The 12,422-nt window shown below is 43.9% G+C and overlaps 1 protein-coding gene across 3 annotated transcripts in view; it reads left to right on the forward strand.

Moving 5' to 3' along the window:
• Nucleotides 1-12,422, forward strand: part of LOC115198073 (glucosidase 2 subunit beta) — a 252,996-nt gene that overhangs the window by 72,828 nt on the left and 167,746 nt on the right. For all 3 annotated transcript variants that reach the window (XM_029759746.1, XM_029759745.1, XM_029759747.1), the window contains exon 9: nt 796-882. In XM_029759746.1, coding sequence (XP_029615606.1) covers nt 796-882 — 87 coding nt within the window. The remainder of the gene's footprint in view (nt 1-795; nt 883-12,422) is intronic.

The raw sequence follows: 12,422 nt of genomic DNA on the forward strand, positions 1-12,422 counted from the left end.
TGGTGGGTATGTTTGGGAGTGTGACTGGCGGTGGGTATGTTTGGGAGTGTGACTCTGGTGCTGGGTGGTGGGTATGTTTGGGAGAGTGACTGGTGGTGGGTGGTGGGTATGTTTGGGAGTGTGACTCTGGTGGTGGGTATGTTTGGGAGAGTGACTGGTGCTGGGTGGTGGGTATGTTTGGGAGTGTGACTCTGGTGGTGGGTATGTTTGGGAGTGTGACTGGCGGTGGGTATGTTTGGGAGTGTGACTCTGGTGCTGGGTGGTGGGTATGTTTGGGAGTGTGACTCTGGTGCTGGGTGGTGGGTATGTTTGGGAGTGTGACTCTATGGTGCTGGGTGGTGGGTATGTTTGGGAGTGTGACTCTATGGTGCTCGGTGGTGGGTATGTTTGGGAGTGTGACTCTGGTGGTGGGTATGTTTGGGAGATTGACTCTATGGTGCTGGGCGGTGGGTATGTTTGGGAGAGTGACTATGGTGCTGGGCGGTGGGTATGTTTGGGAGAGTGACTGGTGCTGGGCGGTGGGTATGTTTGGGAGTGTGACTCTGGTACTGGGCGGTGGGTATGTTTGGGAGAGTGACTCCTGAGATGGATAGTGTGCAGTTTATTATCAGTTATTAATGCATTTTTCTTATACTACTGTACCCGCAGGGCTAGCAGGTATGTTTGTGTGTGAGAGAGTGTATTTTGGTATGTGTGTTGCAGTTCATGTTGCTTTTTGTTTATAGACTCTTCTTGAGTGTTTCCATTTAGTGTGTGTGTATCTTGCCCTGTCCTCATCAGTGTCTTTGTCCCCAGGCTTTGCTAGGAGGGGCCCACCGGGTTGATCTCTCCAGGTTTGAGGAGACACTCTGGACCAGTCTGAGGACGGGTGACAGTGTAACAGTAAGCTCAACCCCTTTCTCTCTCTCTCGTCTCACTGACACACTCTGACCTCTACCTTCTCCATCATCATGGTACATCAATACCCTGTTACACTCTGACCTCTACCTTCTCCATCATCACGATACATCAATACCCTGTTACACTCTGACCTCTCTACCTTCTCCATCATCATGATACGTCAATACCCTGTTACACTCTGACCTCTCTACCTTCTCCATCATCATGATACATCAATACCCTGTTACACTCTGACCTCTCTACCTTCTCCATCATCATGATACATCAATACCCTGTTACACTCTGACCTCTACCTTCTCCATCATCATGATACGTCAATACCCTGTTACACTCTGACCTCTCTACCTTCTCCATCATCATGATACATCAATACCCTGTTACACTCTGACCTCTCTACCTTCTCCATCATCATGATACGTTAATACCCTGTTACACTCTGATCTCTCTACCTTCTCCATCATCATGATACATCAATACCCTGTTACACTCTGACCTCTACCTTCTCCATCATCATGATACATCAATACCCTGTTACACTCTGACCTCTACCTTCTCCATCATCATGATACGTCAATACCCTGTTACACTCTGATCTCTCTACCTTCTCCATCATCATGATACATCAATACCCTGTTACACTCTGACCTCTCTACCTTCTCCATCATCACGATACGTCAATACCCTGTTACACTCTGATCTCTCTACCTTCTCCATCATCACGATACATCAATACCCTGTTACACTCTGACCTCTCTACCTTCTTCATCATCATGATACGTCAATACCCTGTTACACTCTGACCTCTCTACCTTCTCCATCATCATGATACATCAATACCCTGTTACACTCTGACCTCTCTACCTTCTTCATCATCATGATACGTCAATACCCTGTTACACTCTGACCTCTACCTTCTCCATCATCATGATACATCAATACCCTGTTACACTCTGACCTCTCTACCTTCTCCATCATCACGATACATCAATACCCTGTTACACTCTGACCTCTCTACCTTCTTCATCATCATGATACGTCAATACCCTGTTACACTCTGACCTCTACCTTCTCCATCATCATGATACATCAATACCCTGTTACACTCTGACCTCTCTACCTTCTCCATCATCATGATACATCAATACCCTGTTACACTCTGACCTCTACCTTCTCCATCATCATGATACATCAATACCCTGTTACACTCTGATCTCTCTACCTTCTCCATCATCATGATACATCAATACCCTGTTACACTCTGACCTCTCTACCTTCTCCATCATCACGATACATCAATACCCTGTTACACTCTGACCTCTCTACCTTCTCCATCATCATGATACGTTAATACCCTTTTACACTCTGACCTCTACCTTCTCCATCATCATGATACGTTAATACCCTCTTACACCCTGACCTCTCTACCTTCTCCATCATCATGATACATCAATACCCTGTTACACTCTGACCTCTCTACCTTCTCCATCATCACGATACATCAATACCCTGTTACACTCTGACCTCTACCTTCTCCATCATCATGATACGTTAATACCCTCTTACACCCTGACCTCTCTACCTTCTCCATCATCATGGTACATCAATACCCTGTTACACTCTGACCTCTCTACTTACCGCTTTGAACTCCATCATCTTGCTATTCCAGGTAATTTGTTAGTTCTGGCTCACTTGTGGTTGGAGAGGCTAAAACATCATTTTAACACAGTGGCTTATACTGGTTTGCCCCCCCACACCCCAACACACACCAACTCGCAGCACCTAACCCGTCCACACCAACAGTTACCATAGCATCACACAGTCTTGACAAACCCATTCTTCGAGTTCCTAGCATAGCATTTCTCAAGCCCTTGTTCTTATATGATGGGCGAGTTCCCCAAAGAATAGGCCCATTGGCTCGTGCAGACAAGGCCCGTCTCCCGAAGCCAAGACGCTGTGCAGCGTACGCCGCTCCAGATAACATCCTTTCATTTCCTCCGTACCGATAAAAGATGAGCGCGAGAGGAGGAGACCGAGGCCTATCGCGTCTCGTTGTGATTGAGTCCCTTCACTAAGCCACTGAGAGAGTCTACACAAATACCCCCTGGATTGATAAGGAGCTGGTCATTTCCAAATAACTTTTAAAAATTCTATTCAGTCAAGATTAGATTGTCTCGTGCCCCAAGCTGGTTTATTGGGTGTCGTCTATCATGGAATGCAGATATGAAATCACCTCAGGCCGCCCTTCTTCTTCATGACACTTTTGAGAACATGAAGCTTTATTTGTTTTTGATTCATCTGGGCTTTTTTTGTTGTTGCTGATTTGAATGGATACGTCAATCTTTTAAGTAGAGGAAGCTGGTGCTGTGGAGTGGAAACGACGCAAATACAGTAATTATCTTAACACAAACAGAGGTTCGGCAAAATCTTCTATTGAAGTTCTATTGCAGTGTTTATATAACTATAATACAGTACAACTTAACGTTTTATATACAGTACCTTGAAAGGGATGTTTCTTATGAATGCCCTCTGTGATCTTTAGATTTTGTTTTTAGTGTTTCCAAACTGGAGTCGAGAGAATGTGATGAGTCACTCCCATCACATCCAGATATATTTATACTGTTTGATAATGTAATATTTATCACACCGACCAACCGCCTCGGCGCTCCTGTCACTGCCTCTCTGTTCCGCCTCCTTTCCTTTAGTTCTTCTTCCCAGGCATGTGAATCAACAATCCTGATAGGAAAACAGGGGATTATAATAATGTTGACAGAAGTGACCTTTTCACACAGATACTAAGGGACTGTGGGCCTGTTTCTGTTCTCTAATTGTGTTGTGCTCGAGCAGCTAGCACGGCGGCAGCTAATGGCTCCTTCCCACAATACTCCAGGCCACGTCGCCCTACATAAGTAGCTCTCACTCGGTGGCGGCTGCCACGACAACTGCCACAGCGGCCCGCTGTTTAAAAAGAAAACACTCATAATGACTCCCCCCCCTTGTTTTCTTTTTGACTATAAGCTGGCCCAGTTCCTCTTATCAAAGCAGTACAGCGTGGCATTAGGGGGCGAGGGGAGTGGGCGGCAGTTGTACCAGCCTTCACTATGAGTTGGGCGGGCTCTGTTGCTTCATGAGAAGATAGGAAATCATGACACTTTAGTGTCAGAACACCCCCCCCCCCCCCCCCCCCCCCCCCCCCCACCAACCCACCGCTTGTTCCATGCAAGTTATCTCTTGCCCTGGATCTCTCCCATTCTTTGTCTTTGGAGGCTGAATTATGCATACATCCATACATATCTGGCCTCCTTTGCCTATCAGCACAAGTAGAGACAAAGTATTTGTTTAAACTGAGCACTTGACACTACATTGTGTGAAGTTGCTGATATTTTTGGATTCAGGAGATTCATTTTCTCGAAAAAGGCAGTGAAGTTCATTTGAAACTTCCAAGTTTGTGATGGTTTGGAGCAGAGAAATTGTAGTGTTTCTTAGTCCTAACTATTTTGCCTCTCTCCTATGGCCTCTCTAGTCTTATGCGAATGGGAGCCAATTCATGATATGGCCCATGACTCAGGGGGGACTCAGGCTACCTCAAGTAAGGTTATGTCGCAACTCAAACAAACTACAAAGAACAGCACACACATTGATATCGTTAGTACACCTCTTACCAATCACACATTCATCAAGTTCAAATAAAAATCGGATTTTCATAGTAACTAATTGTTATATGCTAAGCATAAAGATGAGCTTTTAACTGTCTGCCAGCTGTAGATAACACTCCAGAGGACTGGTTTGTTAAATGAGGAGAATCTCCCTGATGACAGAATGGAAAGGATTTATTATACATGTGGTACGAAGAGTGCATACCAGGCACCTATTGTAACTTTGTTGATATTTACACTGACTGTACAAAATATTAGGAACTCCTGCTCTTTCCGTGACAGACTGACTAGGTGAATCCAGGTGAAAGCTACGATCCCTTATTGATGTCACTTCAATCAGTGTAAATGAAGGGGAGGAGACAGTTTAAAGAATGATTGTTAAGCCTTGAGATATTTGAGACATGGATTGTGTATGTGTGCCATTCAGAGGGTGAATGGGCAAGACAAAATATTTAAGTGCCTTTGAACGGGGTTTGGTAGTAGGTGCCAAGGCGCACCGCTTTGAGTGTGTCAAGAACTGCAACGCTGCTGGGTTTTTCACACTCAACAGTTTCCTGTGTGTATCAAGAATGATCCATGACTCAAAGGACATCCCGCCAACTTGACATATCTGTGGAAAGCATTGAATTCAACATGGGCCAGCATCCCTGTGGAACGCTATCGACACCTTGTAGAGTCCATGCCGAAACAAATTGATGATGTTCTGAGGGCAAAATGGGAGTGGTGGTGCAACTCAATAAGGGATTTTAAGCCCCCCCATGGGGGGAGCTTAAAATGGTGGAGTTAAACCCCATGGGGGGGGCTTAAAATGTTGGAGTTAAACCCCATGGGGGGGGGGGCTTAAAATGGTGGAGTTAAACCCCATGAGGGGGGGGGGCTTAAAATGGTGGAGTTAAACCCCATGGGGGGGCTTAAAATGGTCGAGTTAAACGCCATGGGGGGGCTTAAAATGGTGGAGTTAAATGCCATGGGGGGGCTTAAAAGGGTGGAGTTAAATGCCATGGGGGGGCTTAAAAGGGTGGAGTTAAATGCCATGGGGGGCTTAAAATGGTGGATTTAAACGCCATGGGGGGGCTTAAAATGGTGGAGTTAAACACCATGGGGGGGCTTAAAATGGTGGAGTTAAATGCCATGGGGGGGCTTAAAATGGTGGAGTTAAACACCATGGGGGGGCTTAAAATGGTGGAGTTAAATGCCATGGGGGGGCTTAAAATGGTGGAGTTAAACCCCATGGGGGGGCTTAAAATGGTGGAGTTAAACCCCATGGGGGGGGCTTAAAATGGTGGCGTTAAACGCCATGGGGGGGGGCTTAAAATGGTGGCGTTAAACGCCATGGGGGGGCTTACAATGTATGAACATGTATGAACATTTAATGGACCCCCTGCCGCTCCCCTCTTCTCCCCTCTTGGAAGAAAGCCTAAGTAGACCTGACACGGTGCATTTGGATAACTCTCCATCGCACCACAGTTTTTTCCCGTCGCCCCCCCTTTTTATATTTTAGGAAAGACAACTTAGGTGAATATTTTATGGGGTACATTGCCTCAGTTACACTCGGCCGAGCAGTGAGCGTGGCACGCGATGACTCCCTGACAGGCAGATATGCCAGCATCCACAGGGAGACAGCATCCACATATAGACCAGAATCGACACGGAGTCAGCATCTACAGTACAAGGAGTCAGCATCTACAGTACAAGGAGACAGTATCTACAAGGAGACAGTATCTACAAGGAGACAGCATCCACATGGAGACAGCTTTCCATGCGTCTGTCCTCCCACAGTTCTTCCCTCCGTTCATCCCTCTGTTCCTCATCCTCCTTTCCTCTGTCGTTAATATCTTGAGTACTGGGAGACAGCCAGCCACTGGCAGGTTTTGGCTGACCGTTAGCAGGAATTTGAGCTAAAAGACACTCTGGAACACTGTACACATTCATCCCTCTTCCTCCTCATCCACCTTTCATCTGTCGCTAAAGATCAGTCTCTTCATTATAACACCCTTCTGTAAGTTGTTGAACCAGAGGGACAGTTTTATGGGTTTACCATCTCTCACCGCCTCATATAGACTCCCTGTATGAGGGACAGTTTTATGGGTTTACCATCTCTCACAGCCTCATATAGACTCCCTGTATGAGGGACAGTTTTATGGGTTTACCATCTCTCACAGCCTCATATAGACTCCCTGTATGAGGGACAGTTTTATGGGTTTACCATCTCTCACAGCCTCATATAGACTCCCTGTATGAGGGACAGTTTTATGGGTTTACCATCTCTCACAGCCTCATATAGACTCCCTGTATGAGGGACAGTTTTATGGGTTTACCATCTCTCACAGCCTCATATAGACTCCCTGTATGAGGGACAGTTTTATGGGTTTACCATCTCTCACAGCCTCATATAGACTCCCTGTATGAGGGACAGTTTTATGGGTTTACCATCTCTCACCGCCTCATATAGACTCCCTGTATGAGGGACAGTTTTATGGGTTTACCATCTCTCACAGCCTCATATAGACTCCCTGTATGAGGGACAGTTTTATGGGTTTACCGTCTTTCACCGCCTCATATATCCTTCCTGTATGAGAGTGCTAAAGCATAGGTGTTGACGCACTCGCCCCGTTAACCACAAGGCTGCTGGTTGAAACCCTGGTTCAGCTATTCCCCCTGTAAGTGCTACTGCACTACTATATTAATCAAAGGTCAGTCCAGAGGCTGACGTTATCTGTTAGCATTTCAATACAATGGGGGGGATCCCCTGATAATATCAGTACGGCTCACCAGGATGCTATGCCATGTGCAGGGTTAGAAGTACAGTGACGTCAGCAATTCTTTGTTGTAGGTATTCTATTCTGTTCTGTCGTATGCTTCTTTTAAGAAACTGGACTATGTTGGGGAGTTTGAAGTGTAGTTCGGTGCTTGACCTGACCAGCAGGAAATGGTTTCTGGGTACCCAGCTGGACCAACTTGACTGTGTCACACATCAAATATTGCAGTAGAGGCGAACCATCCCGGTTTTTGGTAGTACTGAGTACTTACCGTAATTTACGGACTATAAGCCGCTACTTTTTTCCCACGCTTTGAACCTCGCGGCTTAAACAATGACGCGGCTAATATATGGATTTTTCCCGCTTTCAAATAAATAAAAAAAAACACATTCTGTGACGTGCTCAGTTTTTTGGCGGCATGAAGCTTTCATTAGACCAATGAAATTGCCGAACAGGTTAAGTTCAAAAACTTTTTTGTTTACTGTTTAGATTAAATCGAGCGCGCTCAAACTTCCCATCATTCTGATTATGGTAGTCATTTTGTCACCCTCATCATGGCAAAGACACAGAGAAATGCATATGATGCAGCTTTCAAGTTGAAGGCGATTGATCTGGCTGTTGGAAAAAGAAATATAGCTGCTGCACGGAGCTTGGTCTGGAGCAATGACTTTCTTGGTAGGCTACTGTTTACTGCAAATTTTTTATTTTTTGTTACAAGCCGTGTTTCGTTAAAGCCTATTTATTTTTGTTAAAAGCCGTGTTTCGTTAAAGCCTGTGTAAAGTTCATTTGTTTCAATGTACCGGTAGGCACCTGCGGCTTATAGACATGTGCGGCTTATTTATGTTAAAAAAAAAATATTCAGTGGATGCGGCTTATATTCAGGTGCGCTCAATAGTCCGGAAATTACGGTAGTGTTTCTCAGAGAATCTCCATTGAAAATCCTGTTTAGTCCAAGATTAGGTTTAATCTGTGACAGGGGAAACTGCCCTGTGAAGTCTGTTTCTTTAGTCCAAGATTAGGTTTAATCTGTGACTGGGGGAAACTGCCCCGTAAAGTCTATGTTTCTTGTTTGAACAGTACCTATGGATGCAAAAAGGGATCTTAAATGTATTATATGACTCCTCTACCCGATTACTCTCCTCCTCCCTGCACATCTTTCTTACAGTGTATAAACAATACAATAAAACCACCATCATCATCACCCTTCTTGTCTTCTGAATGTCTAACTCTACCCGAACACCAGAAAGCCATCCTCTCAATTTCATAGTTCTCCAGTGCAGGCTCCAATGATCTCCTTTGCTGTTAGTAAAGGGCACACTTAATTTCCTCAGTTTGGATGTGAAACGGTGACTCGCGCCACCACTTGTTCTGACCCCGACGGCGCTATACCACACGTTTACCGGCGTTTTGTTTGTGGTTGGTGTCCTCCTTCCTCCTTGATCTCATCATCGGTGTCTTTGCTCAACTTCCGGTTCGCCTCGTTTGTCCTGACGAGCAACAGAGTGGTGTCATGGTGACACAAGGGGGGTTCTGCTGCACTGCTATGACGACACATTTGATGTGGAAGTGGCAAGCCTTGTCTACCATGCGTTCTCTCTCTATCACTCTCTCTCGCTCTTTCTATCTCTCTCGCTCTTTCTATCTCTCTCGCGCTTTCTCACTCTCTCTTTCTCTATCACTCTCTCTCGCTCTTTCTCTCTATCACTCTCTTTCTCTCTCTCTCTCTCGCTCTTTCTATCACTCTCTTTCTCTCTCTCTCGCTCTTTCTCACTCTCTCTTTCTCTATCACTCTCTCTCGCTCTTTCTATCACTCTCTCTCGCTCTTTCTATCTCTCTCGCTCTTTCTCTCTATCACTCTCTTTCTATCTCTCTCGCGCTTTCTCACTCTCTCTTTCTCTATCACTCTCTCTCGCTCTTTCTATCACTCTCTCTCGCTCTTTCTATCTCTCTCGCTCTTTCTCTCTATCACTCTCTTTCTATCTCTCTCGCGCTTTCTCACTCTCTCTTTCTCTATCACTCTCTCTCGCTCTTTCTATCTCTCTCGCTCTTTCTCTCTATCACTCTCTTTCTCTCTATCTCTCTCGCGCTTTCTCACTCTCTCTTTCTCTATCACTCTCTCTCGCTCTTTCTCTCTATCACTCTCTTTCTCTCTCTCGCTCTATCATTCTCTCTTTCTCTCTGTCTCGCTCTATCACTCTCTCTTTCTCTCTCTCACTTTTTCTCTCTCTCTTTTCTTTCTCTATCTCTCACTCTAATTCATTTGTTTATCTTACTGTCTTTTGGAAACTTTCTGATAACTTAGATATGGCTCTGTTCTGTTTTTAACACGATAGGTTCATGTGTTACTCACTTCAACTTACTCACCACTTCGAGTGTCAGTATTTACACACATTCTGAAACCAATATAATTGAAAGTTTACGCAGCCTTAATGACTAACATTAAAAGTGACTGACTATCTTCTTCTTAAAGAAGCAAGAGCGATCTCAGTTGACTGACTTTTTTCCCTCGAGAAGCTCCACTGTGGATCACGTATAAAGACAAGACATAAATGAGTGTGTTGGCTCTCTCCTCTAATACAATCTGCTTTCCCAGAAAACCCTCCCTTCCCCAACAGCAGAGGATGCCAATGTGTGTATCTCTCTCTTCACAGTTTTTTTACTTCCATTAAAAACAATCAAATTAATTAAGAACAGGGTATATAAATCAACCTCGATGCCCATCACTCTGTACCTTTGGGACAGAAGAACATTGCTGAAACTGCTGCTCTTGTTGTTTCACACACATGGACATGCATGCACACACACACACCATTTTAAAAGGCATACAATACTGCATCTCACTTGAAGCGAGTAGTAGAAATTAAGTGTAATTTTCTTTAAAAACTCCGTTAGCTGTTTACAGTTTTCACATCATATGTGCTCTTTACATTGGTGCTTTCGTAGTTAATAATTATTAGGATCTCCAATAGCTGCTGGATAATAGTGGATACTATTTTTATGTGTCTGTGTGCAATATGAAGGAAATTGGAAGTAGATTCGTGAGCCAATGCTAACTAGCATTAGCGCAATGACTAGAAACCGACAGGTACGGTAACGTATGCTAGTTTACTTCCTGTCATTGAGCTAATTGCAAGAATCTCCCTTTAATGGCATAGTGTGCATGCTTTTCGTGCCACCATACTAGATAGCCTTGGATCAATGGTTTGGGAAATGTTTGAATCATATATTATGGAAAACCATCAAAAATACAAAAAACGGCTTACTTTCACTTTGATCATTAAGAAATATATACTGTTAAGCAGCGCTCACATGCTACTATTGGGTGACTCACACAGTGAGTGACGACCTGATGTGGTTGTGGAAACAACTTATAAAAGTTAGGAGCACAACATAACATTTAGGAACGCGTAGCCTATGTTGGACCGAAATGTATTCTAGGCTAGCTACTTCTCAAACACATGTTGTGCTCTAGAAACTAATATGTAACCCTGTAAATACATTTATTTATTATAGAAAGATAAAATGTTGAAACAAATACCTGTCATCGAGATTACAAAGTCATTTCTGGAATAATAGGATTCACATTGCGAATAGCACTATTTCCTGTTGAGATGCGTTATATAGAAAATTGTACACTGTCACTTTAAGAACATCACGTTTGTGAAACATCATGCTTGAGATCGGTCATCCATTCATTGCTATGAACATGGATCTCATGAAGAAGCTATCCCTTTTCCTTTCTTTCCAGCCTAGTCTCATAGACAAGACGTAACATAGTAAATGTCAATCCGAGATACTTAAATTAGTATGATATGTTACGTTTGTATGATTACATAAGACATGCAAAAACGGAAGTAGGGTGGTTGGTTGGAGTGGGCGTACCACGTGAATCTCATCACGGAAATCAGCATTTTAGCTGATTAGCAACTTTTCAACTACTTACTAATTTTTAGCTACTTTGCCACTACTTAGCATGTTAGCTAACACTTACTCTAACCCTAAACCTTAACCATTATAGCTAACCCTTCCCCTAACCCTAACCTTAACCATTATAGCTAACCCTTCCCCTAACCCTAACCTTATCCATTATAGCTAACCTTTCCCTTAACCCTTTAACTTTACTCCTAAACTTAACCCTAACCATAACCTTAACCTTAACCCTTTAACCTAACTCCCTAAACTTAACCCTAACCATAACCTTAACCCTTTAACCTAACTCCTTAAACTTAACCCTAACCATAACCCTTATAGCTAACCTTTCCCTTAACCCTTTAACTTTACTCCTAAACTTAAACTTAACCCTAACCATAACCTTAACCCTAACCATAACCTTAACCCTAACCATAACCTTAACCTTAACCCTTTAACCTAACTCCTTAAACTTAACCCTAAACTTAACCCTAACCTTAGCCCTAACCTAACCCTAGGCTTTTTTTTTATTATTCATTTTTTACCCATTTTTGTGGTATCCAATTGGTAGTTACAGTCTTGTCTCATCGCTGCAACTCCCGTACGGATTCGGGAGAGGTGAAGGTTGAGAGCCGTGCGTCCTCCGAAACACAACCCAACCAAGCCGCCGCACTGCTTCTTGACACAATGGCCAATTAACCCAGAAGCCAGCCGCACCAATGTGTCGGAGGAAACACCGTACTCCTGGCGACCGTGTCAGCGTGCACTGCGCTCGGCCCGCCACAGGAGTCGCTAGTGCGCGATGGGACAAGGACAGCCCTGCCGGCAAAACACTCCCCTAACCCGGTACGACGCTGGGCCAATTGTGCGCCGCCCCATGGGTAAATGATCATATTTATTTGTACCACCCGTGACTGACAAACCTACATGCCAAGTATAGACCCTATTATTGTGTTCCGTGCAGGTTATTGAGAACTTTCTCTTTTAGTGTTTCCTCAGTAGGTTTCTTCAAGGAGAATGCCCCCACTTCTATATCAAAGATCATTTAAAAAAAACACTGCAGTACATAATATAGTAATACTATAGTATTTATACTATAGTAAACTGTAAATACAAGTGTATAGTATATTAATATCTTGCCAAAAACACTATAGTGAATACTACAGTAAAATCCACAAAAAAAAACTGTTTGTAACAACT

The sequence above is a fragment of the Salmo trutta genome, chromosome 8 (genome assembly GCF_901001165.1).
Source record: "Salmo trutta chromosome 8, fSalTru1.1, whole genome shotgun sequence".
Classification (NCBI taxonomy): Eukaryota; Metazoa; Chordata; class Actinopteri; order Salmoniformes; family Salmonidae; genus Salmo; species Salmo trutta.